Consider the following 25840-nt stretch of genomic DNA (forward strand, 5'->3'; position numbering starts at 1 on the left):
TTGACTTTTAGTAGTAAATTGTTTATTTTCACTTCTTTTGGAGTAAGCCAACTTGATTCTGTTTTGCATGCTTGAAAGAAAGTGAAACTGACCTATTTTTGCTAGCGTTATGTATATACTGCAGAGGAATTTCTAGTCTAAAGATTTAGGAAGAATGCTTCACAAAAGCTCTTAACTGAAAGCTTAATTTGACCAGACAATATCCTTTCTTGGCCATCCTTTAAAACTCTCAAACTTGTCTCTAATTGTCAGTGCAATGGTACTGGAAATCTCAGTAGAAGAGCGGTTGAGGCATTTTGATCAAATCAAGTCAGTAATGATGGGACACTGCCTGGACCAGTGTGAAGTGTACACTGAAATCCAGGATGGTTTATAGTTTCTGTGATCTAGTGCCTCATTTGGACTCAAGGTTTTTTCAGCTGCTTAATTGATTTTGCACCTACGGTTGTTTGACCAAATGCTGGATAAAATTACTCGGTTCTCTAGGAACTGTTGGGGTCCAAGCTTCACATGGAGCAAAATTGTCCTTTGAATGGAGCAGAAATGGCCACATGAAACAGTGCAACAAGCTCTAGCATCATGGTTTGGGACTCTGGTTCATCGTTTGTTCTTGTCCTGTAAACCTGCTGACTTTCCTTGCAAGTGGATAATTGCACAGTGACTCAATCATTTCCTACTAACTAGATTCAAGCTCCATGTGACTGATTAAATGAATTGCTTTCTATTACACAACGGATTCATGTGAATTAATAGCCTCTCTTAGCAGGGGCACTGAGGGAGCCTGTTTCTCCTGACAGCTGTGCAGGCACTGAGCACCCATGGGAGTGCAAGTGCACATTGGTGTCAGTCAGTAGGTGTCTTGTGCCTCTTGCTGTAGCAAGCACTTTGGGATGGCAGTAGTGGTGTCGGGGGTTTGAGTGAAAGGCAGAGGCTGGGGAGGCCACAGAAGTGGAGAAATGTGGGTGCTTGGTGCTTTTGATTCCCTGGGTGCCTGACTTCCAGTAACTTTGCATGGCTCACTTGGGAGATGAGCTGATCCTCATTATCAACCAGGTTATATAGCAACTTATATTCTCAAACTCATTCTGTGTTGAGTTGGAAATACTCTCCTACTGATAAAAACCTGCAGATTTTGGGTTTTCTCTTTTCATCCACCTTTGAGCCCCATGTCTCTGCTAACTGTTCTGCATCACTGTCAAGCAGTGGTGATAAGATTCCATTGCTTGTTGCCTGCTTTTGCTTGGAGCAGCAAGGTCAACAAACTGTCTTGGCTGTTTCACTCTCCTTGTGGTAATAGTCAATTTTGTGGCTTTTGTTGTATGATACAGTTGATGCTTGCTCCTTGATAAGAGGTTCAGAACATGTATTTTAGAAGTCCTTGCTAATAGCTGCTGTGGAGCAGTCTTTTTGTTAGTAGCTCTTTTAGCTCATTAAACAGAACTAACCAACTTCCTCCATGCCTGCCCCAGAAATATCAAGTTGTCTTGTCATTTAAGCAAGATAAGTCTGCATAACTCATGCTTTATCTCTTCATGTTCTCCCAAATACTGCTTTAATAGTAATATTAGAGGATCTGTTTTGTCTCTTGTGCTTGAGATGTGCAAATGTGTTTTTCAAGACCTGTCAAAATGAAAGTCATGGAGTCTTGTAATGTGAGAATGTTATTTAGGCTGATGTGTAAGTAGCTGCTCGATTCTTTATGGTAACAAAGTGCTTGTTTAGAACTTCAGCTCTGTTCTGTGGAACCTTGAGCCCAAAGCCCTCCTTGCTGAAGCGCTTGACAAAGGAATAATGGTTGATTACACCAATATGAGACTTAATGGAAATGCAGTCCTGACTAGGAAACTTTGCTGGATCACAAGTCCAAGACCAAAAAAATCAGTTCTGGGATTATAAGCATTTGTTAAAGACTTAATCCTGTCAGCCGTTACTTTGTGAATTAGTGCTGCTGTCAGTTGAAGTGATTAGTGTAAAATGTTTTAGGCCAGCAAATAATGCAGCAAAACTTGAGTTTTTAGTATGTTCTTCTTAAATTTGGAATGTGTCAATCTAATTTGAAGGCAAAGCATAGAGCTGGGAAGCTGAGAGCATGCTGAGTTAAGCAGATGCTGTGATTTCTCTGGTTTCTAGCTCTTTCTATATATATTTTTACCTGGAGTGAAAGATTATTTTTCAGAAGAGTACTGGAGACTTAGACTTAGCCCTATTTTGGGCATGGTAGATGGATATATTAAAGAATGTTTCCAGCTTGGATTTAATATTGGTGACTTTTTTTTCTTTTCCAAGCTGGTGGTTTGAATCACAGGTTTAACAGAGGAAAGAATCCCACTTTATAGACAAGATTGTTATAGAGTACTATATTACAGGTTTATACTTAACATGACAAAGCACTTTAAAATATTATTTGTAGGAATAATCTACCTGAACCCTGGACTTCATTCTGCAGAACACACATTAAAGCACTAAAGTGGCTTTTTTGTTTTTTTTTAGTAGGTGTTTTATAAGGTTAGGGCTACCTTGCTTCAGAGGATGCTTTTGGGTAGCAGTCTAAAGCAGACATTTAAAAAGTGAACTAGTTTTAGATCAAGTTGCATGCCAGTTGCCTCAGTTTTCCAGAAAAGATGTGATTTTACTAACTGGGGAAGCTGCTCCCTGATTAAAATGAATTAATTATAAAGTATGTAGTAATCTGTGGTACAGCCTTTCCACTAAACTGCTGCTGCAGTAAGAAACTCCTCTCCATGATGGTATTCTTCTGCTATTTAGTGTTCTTGGCTTACTGTGAGATCTCATTTTGGGTAGGTAAGGAATTCTCATTAGTGTACTCACCAAGAAGTCTCACTGACTGACTTTTATGGCAGCTTTCTGCTTTTATCTATCATGTCATAAAACAGAATAGCCAAGAAATTTAAAGAAATGGTGTTTCAAAAGACAGCACCAGTTTCAAGCATGCATTCCAGTCTTTCTTTGCACTTTATCATGTTTTAAAACAATTTAAGAACCAATTTTTTAAACAATTCTGCAGGCGTTGGAAATTTCAAGTTTGTCTTATAAGGCAAACTAAATTCAAAGTAGGCTTTATTGGTTGAATCTGTTCTGAAGTTTTAATGGAAGGAAACTAATTAAAAAAATTATTAGGCAGACCAGTTGGTGGTGATACTGTGCATCTTTATAGTATTAGATAAAGTTTCTAATGAAACGTTAGTCACGATGGATTGGCTTGTGCAAGTTGAAAAATGGGCCTTCCCACAGATAAGATTGTAGCAACTGCAGTGCTGGGCACAGACTTGACTTAAAGTTGCTGAGGCTGAAGGCACTTGTGGAGACTGCCCAGTCCAGTGCTCCTGCTGACTGCTGCTCATGATCATCTCTAGGCAGAGCTTTGTGCACTCCAGCTTTTCTGATGGGAAACACAACTCTCCTGCCTTGGTCTGTCCTGAAGAGCCTGTAGCCATCCACACAGCAGCACTGTAGCCATGAGAGCTATCCCAGCTCATCCCTGTGGTCCCAGTGAGGTTGTAGCCCCTGCAGCTACACACAGACCCCAACATGTCCAGCTCGTTCTCTGTGCTGCATGCATTAGTGTATGGCAGCACCCTGCTGTGCTGATTTCCCAGGAAAGGCACGAGGTCTGGGATGAGCTGGCTGTGTATCAGAATAGCAGGTTTTTTTTATTCTGGTTAAGTGCTCTGCAGAGATGAGAAATGTCTCCAGGAGCACACAAGACTAAATGCACAGTTTATATTCTGCACTAGTTCTGTATGTTCATGTGACCTGTCATTTGCTAGGTCATAAAGGGAAGTGTCCTGAGCTCAATGTGTCCGAATTCTCTGTGTTGAAGTCAAGTGGTTCTGAGTTAATAGTCTGCCACCCAAACCCAGAGTTACCAAGCATGTTACATTGTGCCACTCCTAATTCTACAGCACTCTGGAGGCTGTGTTGAAGAGCACAGATTTGGCTGTAAATGTTTTTATAGTGGTAGGCACAGCACTCTATGAGGGAGAGCAAGGATAGCACTTCTCCCATAAGTAAAGCTCTCTACAGCTTTTTAGTCTTCTTAACTATAGGGCTGCTGAAATTGCATAAGACCCCTGTACTGGTGTCCTAATGCAGTTCCCATTTGAAGACAGAAATACTGCTTTTGGCTTTGATGTAAAGTATATGTATGCAGTAGTCTGAAAAACTGTCTGTTATTGAAAACATTTGCTCCTAGTCCAGTAGAAAGGCAGCTTCTTGCATGTACAGGATACCTTGGTATGCTATTCTCTACCTCACTGGGGAAACTGGAATGAAGAAGTCTATTTAAAGGTGACATAACACAGCAGCTAAATTATGGGTGCTAAATGTCACTGTTGTTGTTTTGTGAGATGTAAAAGCATTGATTGAAAGATGGAAAGGTTCAGTGCTTGACACTTGTGTGATGTTGCCTGATTGAGGGAGCTTAGTGACTCACTGTACTCATCTGTGAACTCTGCAGTGAAGTCAGTGAAGTGCTTAAAATAGTGGAAGTACCTTCACAGGCTCTAGGAAGGTGATCCCTGAGTCCTCCTAGGGAGCTGGGATTCTGTGGTTAAGTGAGCTCAGGATGGGGGTTATTACTTGCCTGTCTGCATCAAGTGTGGTCTCAGCAGTGGCTTGTATTTCCCCAAATGGAGATGTGAGCATGAGATAGCAAGTTCAGTTTGTGAGCAAGCAATTGAATGAGCAGAGACAGTTGCTTCCGTGGGTATTACCTGAATAAAGTTTGGACTTGTGACTTATCCCAGACATCCAGTTCACTAGGGAAGCATCATCTACTGAGGTACATCCTTTGGGGGAGCAACAGTAGCAGCTTGTGGTCTGTCTGCAGTGTGTGGTGCCATGTTTGTGAGACCAGTGTGCTGGGTCTGACAGCCCCGGGGCTGGGTAACAGCAGTGAGAGCTTCTGCACCTCTGCAGCACACTTCTGGGTAAAAATGGGCATTTGTTGGAGTTTGTGAAATCAGTGGTGGTGATGACTTTCTTGTGGAATATATAGCTGCAGCTTTTTCACTGAAGCAACTGAACATGTTGTAACCTCATATTGAGGTAAGATTTTGGTTATTTTGAACTCCAGAGTGCCACTTAAGACCCTGATTGTGTGATCTGACGTGTTTGACTTTGCTGTTGAATTTGTTAGGCTCTTGGAGATCCAGTTAAAAATTGGTATGAGATTACTTATTTGAAGCATGTCACCACTGTCTCTTAGTGCTTTGGTGGACTTTGTGTATGCTGTGTATCAAAGATGGACATGTTTCTGCATGGGTGAGCTTTCAAAGGAAGTGTAGTTGAAATACACTTTGCAAGTCAGTGGGAGTGAGACTCTTGAGCAAGTCTGGAGTGTCACTTTTCTGGTATGAGCCAAATTAACTAGTGTGAACAGTGCTGTCATAATTCACCCTGAGTAATTAGGCAACTAGACTGTTACCACCACAGTGACAAACTCTTAGCATAGTAATACTGATTAATGGTATTAATTCAGTCTTTGTGTTTGTAGAATAATTCTGACAGGTTTTCTAGCAAGATCTTGCAGGGTAAGAGCAACATGGTAGATCCCTCTCTGCTGTAGTCTGTCTGCAATGTGTCTTCTGGGTGTTTAATATTAGACTCGGAGGCTCGCTGAAAGAACTTGGGGAGGTCTGGCTAGATATCTCCCTACAGAAGAAGTGGTTTTAGCTGTAAAGGCCCTCCTGTCTCATGACTTTCTCTCCAGGTCACAGTCTTGCTGAAATAAAGAGTATATTCTGTCTGGTGCTACATATGCCCTACTAGCTGCTCTGTACTGAGTAATATGGAAAATAATGTGGAGAGTGGTTTCTTACTTATTTCCCCATAAAGCTCTGTGTAACTATGATGCTTGCATGCTATCTGTGCAACAGTGAGGCAGGTGTTATAACTGTGCTGCCTGCATGCAATGACAATCTCTTGATGCTGTTAAGAGCATTAGCTGTATAGCATGACACTGCAACCTTATTTACTTATATATATATGTATGTGATTTTTTCAGGGGGGTGGGGGAGTGTGTGCTCCAGTGCCTTAAAAGCACCCTTGGAGGGAAGTTCTTTTTCTTCTCTGAGCTACTGCTCACAAACAAGTTACTTGGCTGTTTTTCTTTCACTCTGATGGAATTCTAAAAATAAACAGTCAATCAAAACCAAGCAAACAACAACAACAACAAAAAAATCCCCCCAAAAAAACCCTGAACAAACAAATTCAGATATTTAAGTTCCTTAGGAACAGGGATATATGTTTGCTTATGTTTAACTTCAGCCTAAGATCTGAGTTTTAAAGGGTTGCTTTAAAGTGCTGCTTTTCTGAGCAATGGATCAGACTGGTACTTTCCCGTGACTAAATCTTTGAAGGTTGCAACCTTGCTACAGACTTGGACAGGATTTAGTTCCAGTTTTTCTTAGACATCAAGATTATTCTTAGCAAGGTTATTGGCTTGAGATTACTGCTGATGTGTAAGGTAATATCTTTCTATTTGTAATGAGTAATCTAGAATGGTCCTGTACTGAATGATATGAGAGGGCATATATTTAAGAATTTAATCCGGTAAGTAAATGTAAGTTAAATGCTGTTAGATCTGCTTTCCAAGCTGCATGGATGCATCTCTGAAAACTTGTAAGAGTTAAGCTGTGCTTGGCAGGGATGGAGGGGATTGTGGGGAATGTGAGTATATACAGGTATTGTGTACTTAAAATGGATCACTGTTATGGTGGTCCAGATCTAAACAGAGCCTTGGAAGATGGAATTATCCAAGTCTAGCCATAACCTGCTGGAAAGAGCAGCCTGATAGACTTTGTAGGTTGCAAGGACAATGATCAGTTAAAGAAGCAGTGCACTTGGGTATCTCTTGTTCTTCCTGTTGTACATATTAACTGTAGGTGCCAAAAAATATTTTGTATACTAAGTCTACTCTTCTCAAAATCACTTGATCTTATTAAACTTTTTTAGTCTAAGTGAAGAGCTGGAGATGGCTTTGCATGCAAATGTGTGGAACAGTGAAAAGTATGGAGACCAGGGTCACTAGTAGGGATTCTTAATCCTAATTGGCTGGTATCCAGTGGCTGGATGCCTGATGCTATTGATACTGTTAGAATATTTTAGTGTGATATCTGTGTCCTCTTCATGCATGCAGAGAGGGCTCCTGATCACAGCTGTATTAAAAATACTGGTTTTATTCTCCCTGTGATGTTTTCCAGATGAGCAAGTCTTAGGGACTCTCCTGCAGTACAAGTTCATCTCACAGTCTGCAATCTTTCTTATTATTGAAGCTAATACTCCAGTCTGATTCTTTTGATGAAAAACAATTCTGAATTGAAATGGTTCTTCAATATGTGCCTGTCATTTCCCCAGCCTTGTAGGAGATGGAGAACAATAATGACCTGGCTTCAGCGTCTGGTTTAACCTTTAACTGCTGTAAGAAAATGAACTTGCTTGTCCTGGTCTTGCTTCATTTGTCTGTTAGCAGTATATATGTAGCTCCTGCCAGAGCATATTTGTGATAGCCAGTATCTGTAAGTGTACACACAGTTCTGGGGGATTTAGGCAGGATTAGTAACTAATAATAATTGTCTGAAACTGGTGTAATGTAACTTTCAATGTATCAAGTAAATGTATTTATTCTGAGTTTTTTTTCTGTAAGATTTAGGGATATAGTTGTTGCCACTTTGAACAAGAATCTAGCCTATATAAAGAGGTTAGATCCCTTCATGTGTACAGAGCAAAGTAGCTCCTTGCTTTAAATTCTTACTTTTCATCCTGATATTATAAAGTATTAAGTTTTCAAAATCTGTTTTGAGTTTCCTTTCCTTATTGTGGCAACTGCAAGTCTACTAGTAGATCTTGGGGAGAGAAAATGCCTGATTGCCAAAAGCAAATCTGAGGTTTGGGTTTCACTCCAGTGCTCAGCCTGGCCCCTGCAGCAGGGGGGTGGCTGCCCCTGGTCTGAGGAGTGAATTGTGATCAGGGCCAGGGCACTGCCCTGTTTCTGCAGCTATGTAAGCAACTGCTTGGCTGCTAAACCTTCTTTGGCCTTAGCTGTGCAAACTCCCTTCACATCAGCACTGAGGCATTGTGGCCTTGCTGATGTGAGTGGCAGGCCCAGTGGGCTGTGCTGAATGGCTCTGCTGCAGGAGGAGATGGGCTGGAACAGCCCAGGGCAAGAAAGAGGGGACTGAGGGACAGGGGATGGTGATGGCAGCATTGGGTGATACAAATGGGGACTGCAAAACTACCCCAGTGTGCTCTGGGAGTCATCTCAAGCTGAATGAATTCTTTGATTCAGTTAAACATGGCTCAGAAAAATCTATAAACACAACTGAGAAGGTAGAAACATCCAGCGTTACGTGGGGAAGGATATGAGGATATCCCAAGCAGAAATTTCTACCAAACACATCATGATCTCAGTTTAGCTTGGAAACCATTAACTGAATATATGCCAAAAGGTAAGATATTAGCACAGCAAAAGAGGACAGACTAGCATTTATAATTTTTCAACCTGCATATCCTAAAATTTTCTGTGACATATTAAATATGCCTGAATCTCAAATAGGTTTTTTTGGTTGAATTACCGGTTGGAGCATTTACAGTCCATTGAAATCTAATGGAATTTCAGTACTTCAATATTTTCTGGGTAACCTCAGAATGGCTGAGGAGCTCTTACAGTTCATAGCTCAGTGAGATTGTTAATTAGTTTTGTGATCCAGGGAATTTCTATGACTGCATTCTTACGGGCATATCACAGAAACAAACACTTCAAAGCCTCCAATTCATATTCTGATAAATGAGGATCACTAAAATGCCATTGCAAAATCTTGCTCTTTCTGTGCTGCCTTTTGATGACATCATATTTAAGTCTTTATAATAGGTTGAATACCCAGATTTTCCTTTAAAAGTAGGTATCGGAAGGGTTTAACAAAGCTCTTCTGTCAAGCTATTGGGCTAAGGGTTTCTAGAATCCTGTTTAAAAATCCAAAGAATGGCTGCTTTCAGTGGCAGGATAGCAATGAAAAGAAATGTCCAAAGATATCAGCTGCACAGCAAGAGAACAAGGGCTGATCTCAGCAATTTTGAGCTTAGAGCTTTATTTCAGTTTTAAATCTCAAACTGAATGGAAGAGCTAGCAGCAATTCCAATTAAAGCCTTTGGAGGGTCTCAGATTCTTTTATTACAGCAGCAGAATATTTATTGGAAACCAGGTAGACTTAGTGAAGCTTCTCTTTTTTTTTTTTTTTTTAATGTACTTGGATGAACTGTAGCAAAGTTTCTTGTGAAGTGACAAGAGTGTTTTTCTTTAAGTGTTCTGCAGCTGTGGTCATCTTAATGCATGTGAAATAAACAGGGATGTGAAAGTGTGGTCTGATTTGAAATACATGTAGTTATTCAGTCATAGACTTTGAATCTTGGTATTAGGTAAAGCAGTCCTGTTTGTAAACTGTGTTCTGAGCAGTTTTACTGTTTAGGTTGAGAGGGTGGAGGAAAAGCAGTTTACTCAGGTGTTGATAAACAATTGCCTTGAAGTGCTCAGTTTCAAGAATGGCAAAACATTGTTCAGGAGGCTTTAGTTAACCTGCAGGAATTGTAATTAAACAGATAAGGGAAGGCTGAAGTAGCTGGTGAGTGTAGGGTTAGATATCTTCCATTGAAGGTGGCATGGTTTGATTAGTCCTGTGGCCAAGTAGAGATCTTCAGAAGTCTAAATCAAAACAGCTGATTAGTAACTCCTGTGGTTTGAATTGTAGATTCTGTCCTTCATGTGGGCAGCCTGTGGCTGGTGTAACCTTCCTTCCTTGATCTGAAGAGCATCTTCCACCAGCCTCACAAAGCTCCTATTGTGCATAGGGCTGTGTGTTACCTATTATAGAATAAATGCAGCGTCATCAAGTCAGTGGGTTAGTCCTTATCTTTGAAAATAAATGAAACAGGTAATTACTTCTATTTTCTTGAAGAAGAAAGACTGCTAGAAAAAGTTTTTTCTTTGTTTGTAAAGTTTATGCCTTGCTAGACATGGCATCTGTCTAGCAGTTTATTTTAAAGCAGGGTGAATGGTAACCAGAAGGAACCACCTTCCCTACCTCACTCCCCCAAATAAACTTTCAGAAGGTTTGGGGCGTGGTAGGTATTCTGGTTGTTTGTTTATTGTTTTGTTTTTTGGGTTTTTTAACAGCTTATGACACTTAGCATATGAAGTTCAACATGGTGTCATTAAACCCGAGGGTAAAGTGACAGATGGAAATTTAATAGATTGACTGACTGCCCAATGGATTGCTTCTTGTCCTCTCAGAGGAGGGTGAATCTTGCTGGAAAGTAAACTGTGCCCAAACAACAAGTAAAGAGCAGTAGGGGAGAGGCGGCATCTTAGCACAGCATTAGGTGTCTTGTCTGGACACCTACTCAGTGTGCTCTTCAGCATATGCAGTAAGACCCTTTGCCTTAAATCTGTGCTCCTTAAACTGAAGGGATTTGAGTAATGTTTTAAAGCAACTGCAGTTGTCACAGGTTCTTCTAGACACTGCTCCTTTTTTTGAGAAGTAGTTGGATTTCCCAAGATTTGTTTTTCTGTGAACAGATGAGTTAATGTCAGTGTCTTGACTGCCTCTGGGATACCTAATGTACAGAATAGGAAGAAAATTCATCCTTGCATGCTCTGAGATAACAGACGAGAGAGCTTCCACTTGCGTTAATAGATTTTGGGGTTTTTTTACTTTTTTTAACCTCAAGGAACTGTTAGATGTGAGCTTTGAACCATGTTGTGTAAACTGTTTCTTGGGCTGCAGAAGTGGAGATAAAAATAAACAAACAGTTGGCTACAATGCCTTCTCTTGTTGTTTCATTAGAATATTCCCATTATAGTCTCACCATGCCCCTTTCTGAAGCAGTGATGTGCTGTCAGCCTGTTGTGTGAGCACTGCTACTTCTGCACTGATACTGACTGTGTTAATCCTGTGTCACACTGCTTGAGCCTCGCCTTGTCCTCTGTTCTTGTCTCCTCACTGCCTGTTCTGGAGCATGGCTCCCTCTGATGCCACCAGAGAGGAGCTGCTTTGTGTGCAGCTTCTGGGACTCACTGTGTGCATCCTGCACAGGGTCTGTGTTGTGGGCATTCTGCTGCACTCACAGGGTCCCTGTAGTCCTGATCCTCTGAAATATTTGAGTGGCACTTGGAACAGCTCTGCAGGGAAGATCAAGTGCCTTGGCCATGAAGAGCTTTAGATGCAGTCAAACTAAATTTTTATGCTATTGGGTGGATTTTGTTTAATATTACGCTATTACCTGATTCATAATCAAAGTGTAAGGCTGACCTTGCAGTTTCTACAAGCCATTGTTGGGGTGGAGCAGAGAAGGAAGGATTGAAATATTCTCTCCACTTGCCTTTATGATGAACACAAGCTTGTTGGTATTTTTCCTAAAATACAACTATTCATTTACCATGACCATGTAAAGATGTGGTATTTGTACTGACAGAAAGAAAAGTCTTCTCTTGGCTACTAGTAAATTATGCCTTTATTGCTGTTGCATAGCACAGTGGACTTAGTGCTGCTGCCTATTACATATTCCTGTTTGTGATACGAGAAAAATGTCTAATTTGAAAACTTTATATTAGATAATACCACAGTTACCACAATGTTAGGGTGTCTGATGGAAGAATACTCACAGGTTAAAACCAGTCACAACTATATGAAAATTAGCTAAGGGTCACACTCCAGAAAGCAGCTTATCTACTACTGTGAAAGCCAGACTACTCTTGAGCTAGGACAAAACAGCATTCTCTACAAGTTAAGGGCAGGCTGTGTTGTTTCTAGAACACTTAAAAGTCCCTGAACTATCTCATTGTGTGACCAATCTGTAGCTCTTGTTTCTTGGGTGTTTATGTCCAAGCAAGCTGAATTCTGATTTACCATCTGTAGACCATGTGGACAACAGGCAAAGCAACTACTTCTGGAGTTTGGGTGCTGCCTGTTGTGTTTTTACACATTCCCTTGGCAGGGAAATGTTCTCTTCCTCTCCTGCCTGTCTGGTGACTAAGAGTTAAAAATCAGTCTCTGTGGCAATGGCTGAATTCACTGTCCCCAACAAATATATGCTTGTGCTGTACAGGGAGAACCTGTGCAGAAATAGGAATTGCCACGCCCCATTTCTGTACTAAGGAGTGTCCTGGATGAGGGAGCTGATGTGTAACATAATAGAGAAGATTACCAGAGGAAAATATCTGTCTTCACTTACCAGTGTTTTTCCCAGAATGAGCACTTAAAGATGATTAATTTGCATTGCTGTACTAAATGTATGTAGCAAACAGGTGTGAGTAAAAAACTCTGCATGGAAAAGTACTGCTGCTCAGATGTTTGAAAATGCTGTCCTGAGGGCACTTCTTGATTGTTGGCATGTTTGTTCTTGTATGCATGAGTCAATGAGAATGTAGTTTGATTTGTTGCTTTTCAGAACATCAAGTCATGACAAGGGGAAAAAAATAGTTACTGTCAGTGTACTCTAAGGGCAGTTGTGCAGACTGGTCATGGAATTGTCAGTCTCAGAACACAGGGCACATAAACTGGATTGCTTGGAGCAAACTGCTTTCAGGGAGAGGTTTGGACTGGACAGTATCCAAAGGTTCCCTTTCCAAGCTAAATAATCCTATGGCATGTTTGTAGGCTGATGATCCCTTAGTCTCTTGTTAATTTTCTGTAGGCCAGCTTGTTGTCCTGAAGCTTTTTCCAAATACTACTGAGTAACTTCTACTGTTGGCCTTGTGTTTCCATACAGTAGCACTTGCTGCTGTGGCAGTGTTTTTCTAGAGTAATTGTGTCCAGGTAAATTTGAGACTCCTGGAAGGTCCATTGCTTCTGGATTAAAGTGTCAGGGCTGGTACAGCCACTTCCTGTAGCCGTGTTTTCTGCATGGTCTGCTGGTCTCCTTACAGCTCTCTGCTGGGATATGAACAGCTGGGGTTCTTTGTGGTGCTTCAAGGACACAAGAATCTCTATCCTGCCATCTACCATATACACATCATGTGTCTGAAATAGTAATATTTGAGATTAATATTCTGTGTGGAAATACTGACTGGTGACATATCTTTGTTTCACTTATTTCTGCTTTTGTGTTCAGTGTGCTGTCCTTAGAGATGCTGTTCTGTGCTAATCAGCGTGGCAGCTGCTGCTTGTGCTTCTGGTACAACTACTGTGTCCAACTACTCTTAAAAAACCCAACCAACCAAAAAAAGAGGCAGTATTATTTTTAAGGAGCCTCCAGTTATTTCATTACTAGGCTCACATAACACACAAACAGAGGCTTGTTGGCTAGGGCTTGTTTATTGAAGCTTACTCCTTTATGGCTTAGCAACATCAGGCGGAGAATAAGAACTGAGATTTTTTTTGCAGTAAAGCAGGATTTTTCTTCTAAGCAAATTAGATTTGCAGCATCAAAAGGCAGGAAGAGTGTGAAATAAATGGTAATGCCATGTCACGAGACTTTCTGCTAGAAGCTCTTGCAACTTGTTCCTGCCCGTTTACTGTGTATCTCTGCTGTTTTCTTAGCCTACATAGGGAGAAGATCAAAAGCCAGATTTCTGCCTATGAGCAGATCTAAGGTAGCTGTATCAACATTAAAGAAATATTTTAGAAAGGTGTAATGCCTTATAACAAGAACAATAAAAACCACTTAATTTTATATCTTTTGAGAAAGACTGGGTTTTTCTTTAGAATCTGCTCTAGACACTAGTCTTGTAGGCTGGGTTTACAAGTTAAGAGTAGCTTGTTAAAAACCTTTGACACTTTTATTCATCATAGTGTTGTCACAAACAGAAGGCATTTCTTTTAATACCTTGTCCTACTCATACTTTAGGCATGGTTTGCATGCCAGTGCCTTGGAGTGGCCCATTCCTTAGGCTTGCAGGGCAGGGTTTTAATCTGGTCTTTCAGCACTTGTGAGACACTTCACCTGCATGCTACCCTGATGTCACCAATGTCATGGAAGGGTGACTGTGCTGCTTCTCTCTGCAGATCTGATTGGTTGCCTGGCACTTCGTCTGTGGCAAGCAGGACAATGGCTGCCAGCAAGAGCAAGAACCAGAGTTCCTTGGCCCTCCATAAAGTAATTATGGTTGGCAGTGGAGGTGTGGGTAAATCTGCCCTCACACTTCAGTTTATGTATGATGAGGTAAGTAACTTTGGTTCAGCTTCTCTAAAGCACAGATTCATTGGGCTTGCTAAGCTTTTTTCTGTGGGACAGGGGAACTAAATGGGATGAGCAAAAGACCTGATGACCCAACTGGCAGGAGCAGGATGTAGAAAGCTGGGAGATGTGTCCTCTAGGAACATCTCTGGCTAAAGGTGACAAAATTAATGCTTATTTGTGAAAGAACTGTCTTCAGAAGTTCTGCATAATGTATGGGTGCTTGTGTACAGAAGCTATTACTACTTGGAGTTGAACTTTAATTTTGTAATTTAGGTCAGTTAAGGCTGAAGTCAAAGTAAACATTCTAGCTCATTCTGAGCCAGGTGATGAAGTAGGCATGTTCATAGCGTGAATTCTTCCATACTGGTTTACAGGAAGCTAGATTAGGCAGCCCACATTAGTATGTGAAGGAATATATGATCCTGTAGGTCAAAAGTTAGTGTTTTCTATAGGTTGTCCACACATGCTATAGTAGTGTAAATATCTGAACATGATGTAGTCATTAATGAAAGCCAGCCAGCTTACTTGGGCTGAATTGTTGTGTTCTGAGACTGAGAGGCTCTTTACCTCTACTTCTCTGCTGGATGTGTGCAGCTGAACTAAGTTGAATTGGCAGTGGCTTTGTGGATTTGATCAATTCTGAATGGACTAAAGTATGTGCCTGTGTAATTATGGAACAGGCTTTCATGTTCAGCAGCTGAATGCTCTCATCTACACCTGTTAAAATATCTGTTCCTGAAGTACATTCAAATGCATTTTCTTAAAGTGGGAGATCTAGATAATGCCAGCACGTTGCTTAACTTATACTGCAACTCCGTTCTTAAATTGTACTGAAATTGCTGAGTGTTCTGTGTAGCAAAACTTGACTAGGCAAATTGGCTCTTTGATGTATTAAGGGCTTAAATAATTTGCTTTTAATAGCAATACTTAAAAAAAAAGTGGTGGAACTTAGTGGCTGACTGAATTATGAGAAGGTTTTGGGGAATTTAAATGTCACGGAAGTGAAAGAAGGAAGATAGACAAATACTGAGACTGTATGACAGTAATTCTAAACACTGATCCCTTTCTTGTCAGTTTGTAGAAGACTATGAACCTACCAAGGCTGACAGCTACAGAAAGAAAGTAGTTCTGGATGGTGAAGAAGTTCAGATAGACATTCTGGACACAGCAGGACAGGAGGATTATGCAGCTATCAGAGATAACTATTTCCGCAGTGGGGAAGGCTTTCTTCTTGTCTTCTCAATAACAGAGCACGAATCCTTCACAGCAACAGCAGAGTTTCGGTGAGTAGCTTCTCTCCTAGGCAGGGGAAGTTACCCAGTTCCTGTGTTGCTCTGACAACCCTGCCTAAAAGCTAGAGCTCTTTATTCTTTGTCTGTTACCATTTGATCAATAAAAGTGACACCTGACCATTTTGCTCTCAGTAGCTGGTAACCTAAACCACAGTATTCAGCCTCTGGCTTTAGTCATCTTCATGCCTGCAACTTACAAGTACACTATGCCAGCAGCAACTTCAGGCAAGTAACAGATTCTTGGACTCCTAAAACAGGCATATTCCAGCCAATTTTCAGTCTTCATGGATGTGAAGTTTAATTATCTTAGAGCAGTACTTCTGGAATTAAGTCTGTGTTTTGGCTAGGTTTCAGACACAGTATTGCTTACTGCTAGAAGCAGGTGCTCTAAGGAAGGGAAGGATTAGCCTCCACTCTCAGGTATGGATTGGTGCCAAGCAAGGGTTGGCAGCCAAGCATTGCTATTGTAGGCAGACGTATTCCTAGAAAGACACAGGGTAGTAGTAAGCACTTCCATTTTTCTTCTTGGGATTAGCGGTTCTGATGTAAAAATTGGCACCAGATTGACCACAGAAACTGCTTGGGTAGTGTGGGGGGTAAATAGAAAAGGATTTAAACCACTTCTCTGGTTTTAGAATCCATGTAGCCACATTCTTCAGGGCAAATGTTCTAACTCTTTTTGATGATACCTGTTGCCTCAGTAGAAGGTAAACCAGAGATTGCCTGGAATAGCTATGCAACTTGAAGGAAAACTTCCCAAAGCCTAGGGAAAGTTTAGGAGTTCTTTATGCTTGTCAGAATAAAAGCTCTTTATCAGTCTGCCTTATGTTCCCTAACAAGGTTAACAGATACTAACTGGTAATGGAAGTGCTGTAGCTGAGGACACTTATTTCTAGGTTTTTCTTAAAGCTAAGGCAAACTCCCCTTGCACCCCAGAACTTAACATCTCATACTCTTTCAACAGTACTGGGTGACCACAAAATCTTTCATGAGATACAAAAATACTGGTCCTTCCTCACATAATAGTTCTGTGACTTTGTTCTGCTTCAGAAGGCTGACAGGCATGGGACACACAAGCAGAGCTCAGTTTGCTCTAACTGGAGCTCTGACAGGAGCCAGCAGTTCAACTGTTACAGGACTGCAAAACTGAGTACTAGGACTCTTCCTAATGTAAGATAGAGGAAAAGATCAGGTGGCACTCAAAGAACACAAAGAAAATGAGACAAGTGGAAGCAATTGGGTTTGGCTTACGTGCCTAAGTGAAATATAATGTCAAACCCAAAGTTTAAGGCTTTGAATGAGAGTAGGAGTATTTATCTTGGCAGTTTGGTTTTTTTGTCAGACTTCTTTAACTAGGTTAACAGTGTATTGGTTCAAGATTCCAGCACAGCAAACAGTGAAAAAGCAATGCTAGCCCTGAAGATGGGCAAGAAGGGCCTAAGAGCTTTGTGATGCAGAATCTCCTACTTTTCAATGGTTCAGAAGTAAAACAAATAGTGAAATTCATTAAATGGAATATTTAGGCTCACATGCAAGAACCAGCTCCTTGGTCCAGGAAGGAGTGGGGAATGGGTGGTATGAGTCACCAGCATCCCAGGCCAAACTGCAGAGTGGTATTATTTACTGCAGATCAAAAGGCTCCAGAATCCTAACGCTGAGAAAAAGTTGAGTACTGAACAAGCGATAGGCTTGTCTTTAAACCCTAGCTCTCCTGCTGATGCTATGCATTCAGTGTTTGCTTTCAGTGCCTCTTTAATCTGAAAATGTGTGAAGATGCAGTTAAATGCAACAGCAGATTGTCTGCTTCAGTGTTAATGCTATTTTAGAGTCTCATGTACTCTCCATACATTGTTATTTTGTAGATGGAAAACGCAGGCATCTGAAGTAGTGTGGTGACTCGGTGAGATGAGAGGGTGTAGCACTGTACTCATGCCTTGTTTAGCTCTTCTTCATAACTATTTAAAAATAGTTTAGAGTGGTAGAGTTCTTCCAGCATCCTAGATGGACAGCAGCTTGTGTCAGTCTGGTTTCAGCTTGTGTTTTACCCCAGTGAAGAACACCGAGACTGGTATGTAACATCACTCCATCTCCTTTCCTGGACACTTGTACATCCTTGTAGCTTGAGAGGTTAATGCTGGCAGGTGAATATCTTCCTGGAATCTGTGAAGGAGGAAGGTTGCTAGCATTTTAGTTCAGAATTGTGTAGTAACTCTCTCCTTTGGGCAAAGTTTAGGTAGCCATTAGGAATGATCTCTGCCAGCTACTGGGCTGTTTGCAACCTACTGCCTTGGCAAAGACTTGATGTTGTCCAGACCTAGATAGAGATATGATGCAGACTGAATTAAGGATGGTGACTGAATGCCAAGGTGGAACTTGGCAAACATGGCACTTGTACTCTTTTCCTCATTCAAATGTGAACTCCTGCTGCCAGTTGCTCTTCTGCCGTAGTAGTCTTCTTTCCTGGAGCCTGATTACTCACTAACTAAATAATAAAACTGCTTTCCTGGAAGTGTGAGGCTTTCAGTAGTGTAAAGCCCATAGCATTACTATGCTCATCTTGGAATCATTTTAAAGTGTGTGTCCAACTGTTGTGAAATACCCAGTTGCAAGCACTAATAATGTGCAGACCACTTGATCCACTCCACATAAAAGTGTGAGAGTTTTGTTGCTACTACTAACACAGATATTTTTATTTTTAATACCTCGTGCCTTAGGGAACAGATCCTGCGTGTGAAGGCTGAAGAGGATAAAATCCCTTTGCTGGTAGTGGGGAACAAATCTGACCTGGAGGAGCGCAGACAAGTGCCTGTAGAAGAGGCTCGAAGTAAGGCAGAAGAGTGGGGGGTGCAGTACGTAGAAACCTCTGCCAAGACTCGGGCCAATGTAGATAAGGTAAGAGAAGTGACATCTGCTCAATTAGATCATCACTACTTGTTTAGTAGCTGACTCTTGCTGGACAAAAGCAAGTCCACAGTTTGGTTTCTGAAAGCCTGGTTTATTAAAAAAATACCAAAAACCAATGAAATTACTGGAATGTGTGCACCTAGGCACATACCTAGCTTAAGGGAACCTGAGATCTGGAACAAGTTAATGCTATTGTCTTGTCTTAACTGTTTGTATCTGAACCAATAGTTTTTCAATAGTCCTTTGGGTAAATGGTTCTAAGGATTCTCTCTAAGTATGTTATTTTGTTTGTAGGGTGTGTCTTTCTTATAACACCAATAAATAACAAGCTATGGACAAGTCGAAATTATTCCCCCTTCCCTATAAAGCCACATGTAATGTGGTTAATCTTAAAAATTTTATTCTTGTTTTCTGCCAAGACTAGTTTGAATTGTGAGAAGAACTTGTTGTTGTGTCCCTGTCCCGTTTTGACTTGTCCTTGGTGGTATAGGACAGTTATTCTCATGTTATTCTGCTGATGTTTTCTTGCATAAACAGTGGTGGTGGGATATTCTAGAAGAGAAATGAATTATTACTATGGAGTGTTTGTCCTGTATAGAGGACAAATCAATTTCAGTCATCCCCTTTATTTTGTTTGTAGTGAGGAGTTCTTGAAGAAAAGGGTGCCTTTTTACTTCACCAATTCACAGAACATTATATGAAATTACTGTTTGCACCCTAAGGGCTCCAAATGTGTCTTACTAATATGCAACTGTTTAAAAATTACAAATTTTAAGCAGTTTTCTCTTTAGTTAAAGAACACTTGCAGCTAGCTATATTCTTCTAGACAAAATAGAGCAGGAGAATATCTTCTCCTGTTCTTCTATATTAGTTCACTAGTGGAAATGTTGTTGGTGCACAAGTTACTGGCAGGAACTGCTCCTCTCATTAAAACTGCAGTATATGAAACTCCTGAATTGAGACCTCTTGATTTAAAGAACGTGGCGTAATTTCAGTTTGGTGAAGTCACAGTCACTTGCATAAACTGGGTGATGTAGTGAAACACGAATATTTAGACTTGCTTTTTCCTGTAAGCATCTCATATTACTAATGAATGGCTAGCTTATTTTATATTTAGACTCGTTTTCTGATCAGCTGGGATTAACAGCAGTGGAGCTGTGTGTCTGAAGTGTACTAGCATGGTGATCTAGATTTGCTGTTACAGGTCTTCACTGGCTAGCTCATGTGGCGTACTGGTTGTCCTCTGTATAAGCACTGTTAGGTGCATTGTACAACAAGGTATTTCTCTTTGTTGTGATTGTGTGTTAGTACTGTGGCAGAATAAAAAAAAAACTTCAGAGGGTTTTGAATTACAAACTAATCTACTTTTGATCAGTAGCATGGTCTTGTTTGCAAGTACCAAAGGCTTGAGAGTTCCCTGTTTGGAAAAAAACATACTTTAGTTCTACACAGTGATGCTAAACTCTTATTCTGTAATCATAAAAATAATTTTAAAAAATATTATTTTAAAATAATCCTAAAAATAAATACTCATGGACTGTACAGCAAAACAGCTCTTGCGTCTTAAGTGTTATGTGCTCAGACATCAGGAATACAGGGGTGAAATTGCCTAAGTTTTGGACAAAAAAATTAGAGAGACATGAAAGGAAGCATGACTTTCTCTGAATTTTTCCTAGACCATAGTTTTGAGAATTTTTTGTGCCCTGTCACTTGAATGCTGCACCTTTGTAATTATAGACCAAGCAGAATAGTAGCTGCGTGGAAAAGACTGGACTCACTGCTTTCCATAGTTAACAGCAATGGAAATGTTTGCTAGGCACAGACAAATGTTCTCATGAGCTCTGAATGCTGCTTTTGTGCAAGAATCGTATTTAATAAAAATCCCTTAAAACAGGACTGTTGAATGTTTTGCTAGCCAGGTAAGATTGTGCAGTTTTTTGTCACTGCTTGACACGCTACATAATTCTGATATTGAGTTTGTCACAGGAATCTTTGTCTAGACTTACTTCTGCTGTGTTGAGTACAGTGTGGTTCTGCATCTTTATTTGCTGCTGAATACAGTAGTTTTTATCTGCTTTCTGGTGGCTGATGCTGTTTAATCTTTCTTTGTTTTTCCCTCCTAGGTATTCTTTGATTTAATGAGAGAAATAAGAGCAAAGAAAATGTCAGAAAACAAAGACAAGAATGGCAAGAAAAGTGGCAAGAACAAGAAAAGCTTTAAAGAAAGATGTTGCTTACTGTGATGCTTTGGAACTGTAAATATCTATCTACAGGTGGCACGGATAAAATACCACTAAGGATATAGGGCTGGATTCATGAAAGGAAGTCTGTATTGACTCCCTTATCTTTTGCTTTGCATATCACACCTTCAAAATGTGAAAACAACTTTGCAACCATTTCCAGTATCCAACAAAACCTTTGCCTCCTTAAACTGAAATGGGCTCCATCTTCCAACTTTCAAAACTAGAAATAGTTTCAAAACTACAATCCTTCTGCTTGGTTACACAATATACTTTTGTATTAACTTCCTTCTAATGTTTCTGTGTGTTTCTGTTGAACCTCTATTGGCCTTAACCAGCACAGCTGTTCAGGTTCAAACACTTTTTCCTGCTGTTGCTGCCCTCCTTGATGGTGCAAACTGCAGAAAGGCTAGATGACACCTAGTAAAGGGTTTGAGTCTCCATCTTCTCTTAGTTGTCACTGATATTTCTTACACTGACATCTGCTGACTTCCTCCCCACGCTCCATGTAAGAAATAGCAACTGACAGTTGAGAGTCAACTCAAAACAAACTTTATTCTGTGTTCTGTTTAGTCAATACAGCATTCATGAATCAAGCCTACGGACTCAATTCAGACTTATTTAGGAAATGCAAAAATTGATATTTAAAACAGGCTAGATGCATTCCCTGCTGGGGTCTGTCTTCTCATCCTTAAATTAGTGGTATGGGGTGAGAAAATGACTGTAAGCCTTTCTTCAAAAGGAATAGTATTATCACCATCTCCCTGAAATGCTGTCCTGGGTTTCTTCCATGTATTGTCTTGACTCAATTACACTCCACATCTGTCATCCTCCCCTTACCTTGTACTGGAATAGTGGAAATAGGTGTTGATTTAATAATCAGTTATGTTTATATTGGAACACTTGTGATGATAACGTTGGAAAGTGAAAACATCTGCATCTGTCTCCTGTCTTGCTGTAGATGAAAATGCTGAATAAGAGTGGGTCCCATCACACAATCATGGCCTGGAATAGGTGAGGCATATATGTTACCTCTCAATGATTAGCTGGCTAGTGAGCTGTATGGTGTCAAAAAGCAAATGAAGTTAAGAAGTTGCCACATCTGTTATTCACTGTTAATTTTATATGTACTGTTTCTGATGCACAGCAACCTAGCACATGATGAGTTTTGCTGTCAGTTATGCAGTAGTGGTCATGTCTGTTGAACAAAAACAGTCTAGAAGTGGAAAAGTCAGTACTTAGCAGGTTCTGTTGACAGCTGAATGAAATGAACTTTCTGATGCAGTTTAAATGAAGTGCAGTTGCCAAAAATCTCTTCTGTCACTGTGGAAAAGGAGTCTCTTCTGGTTGTGGAGTTTCTCAATGAATTGTGGCTACCTTCTGCCTCCATGGAATAGAGAAACTTGAAGAGTAACTGGATGCTTAAAACAGTTGCTTGGTGAAAGGTTTGTTCAATGAAGCTCATTGCAGCACTAAATTAACTAATGGTGTTTCTTCCTGAGATGGAGTAGGGAATACTGTTCAGTACTTAGTGTTGTAATTTGAGGTTGAAAAATATTTTTTTGCGTGAACTAGATTGCTTTTGTGCATTCTGTCTCTGAACATTGAAAAAAAGATGTGATCTATATCAGAACCTCTGTTGACCTGAGGTTTCACAGGGACTTATCACAAACTCATTGTCTTCCATCACTCGTTCATCTTGTCAGGCAACTCATTGGACTGGGAAACTGTACTAAATAAAAGGTGCTGTAATATTCATTCTTGTCAAATTAAATTCCTTCTTTGTTACTCTTATCTTGTATGGGCAGACAGAAAGGTTAACCAGCTCTGGAAATGCTTCTCTGTGAACAGTATAATTGATTGTGAAGTTGGTTTTGTAATGCCCAGTAGTGTTTTGAAGCAGAAGCTGGAAGCCTGCTGGCTTACAGAACTTGTCACTTGAGCTGTGTCACCTGTGTCTAAAGCCTAAGCACTGAATAGGACACTGGGAGCTGTAACACATCTAACGAAGTGTCCTATTGAACTTCCATGGATAAAAGTCCATTTCTGACTGTTTATTGTCCTTGCAGCAAATGAATGTCCTCTTCTGGAGGAAAGCAACTCAGTTAGGTTTGGTTTTAGTTGAGACTTAACCTTTAAGTCCTTAATTAACCTAAAGGATGAACAACAGTTGAGTTCACATTACAAGCTTATCTAGGTCAAGCTCCTCCGAGGCAGGTTGTAAAATGTGTATAACAAAATTGAATAAACTGACCTTACTGTATGAATAATGAATTCAGCAAAGCTTACAATGAGCAGCTCAGCTGTGTTGGCTCAAGAGACTTGAATGCCTTGACCTTTGATCTCTATAGTCTTAAAGTACCTGACAGTATTGATAGGACAGATGAATTTCTTCTCAGAACTGCAAGTCTCTCACTGGTGTTCTTACAGTCCATGTGCTGTTTTCACTCAGGTTATTTTTTTTCTCCAACTGATAAAGCTATGCCACAGAGGTGGACTTCCTTGGAAGAGGGTGCTTGCTGTTTCATGGCTTCATGCTGCATCTCTTCAGTGTTCTGCTCTTGTCACCTGCTCCAGAAAGACTAGGCCTGGAGACTAAAAAAGCAGCTTTTCAGTTTTCCTCTTCTGTACTTGCGACAAATGCAGTTTAACTTGCCAGTTACAGCTGAAAACACAATAAACAAAGCAGCTACCTTGGAGCAGTGGGCAGCAAGCTTTCTGACTTGTACAGGAAGGCAGTAAAGCTGGTCCCCTGGACTGAAATCCTGCTGTCTCCACCTCATGGTGGAAGTGCCTGAATATGCCCTTTCTGAATAGGGGCAGTATGATTTGGGGGTTCTTGAATGGCTTCCAGGTTTGCTTCACTGGACATCAATGGATATCACCATCAGGTGGGTTGAGTGGAGTGAATATAACATGGCACAGCATCCTGTGAGTGTGTGAATGGAGCTTTGAGTAACTGGGGGCCAGGTACATCAAGTAAGGGATGACTTGGGCAGCAGGGGGTTCGTGGCTGCCTGCTGGCCCTGCTGTGTAGCTGAGGAGACTGAAGGCTGGAATGAGGCTGATGTATTCTATCAGCCTTTGCACGTTGGGTAATTAAAAACCACGGCTTCTCTGTTGGTAAAATGTGCTCTTAAATCATTCTGGAGCATGGCTGTAGGCAGGTAACTGGATATTTGCAGCTGGAGGTCATGCGAGACTTGACTATGCACTTGCACTTAAGCATTCAAGTATTATTCTTGTGCAATGGCTTAACACGAAGTCAGGGAACTGTTTACTGCTATGTGCAATCTTCCTTATGTGGCTTAGCTTCAAGTGCTCCAGTTTTCCTTCTGCTTTGAGCAGAGCAAACAGGCCCCTGTTATAACAAGGGCTAAGTCATTCTATGAAAAGTATACAGGACTCCAGGACTGCAAAGGCAGACTTGACTCTTGTAGAGGAGCATCTCTCCAGGTGGGAGTACAGATGCAGCATGAAGTGTGTTTTCAATGACTTGTGCCCTATGTGTTCTTATACAGACTGATACACCTCTATTGCAATTTCTAGGGGAACACTTGGCTTGATGAGGAGAAAGATGTATGCATACATTTACTGGGCATTAAACTTCAGTAAGATGTTGATAACCATCTGAAGTTCCAGTTGAGTCCTATCTGGTTTAAGTATAATGCTCCAGAATACTTCAGGTCCAAGGTACAAAACTACAATCTGGAATGCAGTAAGAGGTGTGTAGGGGGGATATGCATCTAGCTAAATGCTCACCCAGAGCTTTTTTTAAAGCTTTTCAAAACATTAACCCAGTTCTTAGGCCTGACAGGTCTATCAATTCTTGCTCAAAAAGAGGATACTGTTATCAGTTCAGCTCAGAGCTTATGTAGACAGAAGCTTTCCTTAATTGCTATAAGCATATGTTGCAGTGTTCACCTCCTGTTGACTTTATAGTTGGGAGAAGGAGAGAAGAGGAACAAATAAAAAAGCTATGATTTTCACTGTAATCTCCACACTTCATGGAAATGGCAGGTGTTCCTTTTGGGAGGGGAAGGTGTTATCTCTAACACCAAGTGAGAAGTTTAGTGTAGAGGAAGTGATTGTGATTGCAAGACTTAATGAAACTGCCTCTAAACTATGTATGCTATACTATACAATGTAAATTCTTATTTTTTTCCTTACATAGCTTCAGAGCTTTGTCTCTAACTTGCACAAACATTTTTAATGTCTGTAAAACTGGTCACTTTTCATTATCATGCTAATACAACTGATTTGTATTACTATTGATAATAAAAAGAAAAAATGAGCTTCATATTTGTTTGTTATTGATTTTTACAGCATTCTAAAAGCATACCTAATCCCCAAATTCTTGGATGAGCCAGCCACTGGTTTTCAGTGTTGGTAACTAACCTTTCTATCAAATATGTAGCAAGATTATATTGCAGGCTATGGGAGGGAAGGAAGAGGTGACTGAGACACGCATCATTGGCTTTCTGGAAATGGTATGCATGTTTTTCAGGACTGAATTGACATAGTAGTTTGGTTCATTCACAGTTGATTTTCCAGAACTTAATTGGATCAGACAGCTTGTATCAGCTATATGAATGACAGAGTTGCTTTGTCTTTTCTTCAGACAGTCTTGAGCCTTTGAAAAGAGAGTAAGCAACACTGTGTGGAAAAAGTAGTCCTTAGTCTTTTGAGTGTGCCAGACTCATTCTCTGTGTAGGTTTGTGGTGAATGAACTGCAGGAGAGAAGCTGAGATGCTTCTGAGGCAGGATGGCTCAGGACAGACTCACTGCTCTTTAATGCCACTTAATTTGGAGTGGCAGAACAATGGGATTCAAAGTAAACTTTCAGGCAGTTTCTGTCACCACTACTGTATAAGTTGGAAGTGGAACATTCTCTAGCTGATGACTTCTGGCCAAAGACTACAGCAATTTACATAATCTTGTTTACATGGTGCTTGCCTGGTGTTTGCCCTGTGTTTCTGATTGCCACGGTGGTTTATGTTGCTCTCCTTCCCAGTGAAATAACTTTTAAAATATTCTGTGGCAGAGAAAGGGTAGCATGGAAAGCGTCGTGTAGGAGGCAGGAGAGGGTTCTAAGCACAGTTGTGTTACACTGCTATACCCAAAGCCCAGATTGGCACCTTCAGGTAGTCTGCAGATGCTTGTGAGGAGCAGGCTTGCCTTTGATTGCAGCAGGATAAAACAGGAGGATGA

At 40.6% G+C, this 25840-nt stretch overlaps 1 protein-coding gene across 2 annotated transcripts in view; it reads left to right on the forward strand.

Moving 5' to 3' along the window:
• The window catches only part of RALB (RAS like proto-oncogene B), a 47419-nt gene extending 22492 nt beyond the window's left edge, over positions 1-24927 (forward strand). For both annotated transcript variants that reach the window (XM_058809210.1, XM_058809209.1), the window contains exons 2-5: positions 14019-14175; positions 15268-15476; positions 18200-18377; positions 20513-24927. In XM_058809210.1, the coding sequence (XP_058665193.1) occupies positions 14062-14175; positions 15268-15476; positions 18200-18377; positions 20513-20632 (621 nt within the window). In that variant the 5' untranslated portion in view covers positions 14019-14061 and the 3' untranslated portion in view covers positions 20633-24927. The remainder of the gene's footprint in view (positions 1-14018; positions 14176-15267; positions 15477-18199; positions 18378-20512) is intronic.
• The last annotated feature ends 913 nt before the right edge of the window (positions 24928-25840 follow it).

Source organism: Ammospiza caudacuta, chromosome 8 (genome assembly GCF_027887145.1).
Source record: "Ammospiza caudacuta isolate bAmmCau1 chromosome 8, bAmmCau1.pri, whole genome shotgun sequence".
NCBI lineage: Eukaryota > Metazoa > Chordata > Aves > Passeriformes > Passerellidae > Ammospiza > Ammospiza caudacuta.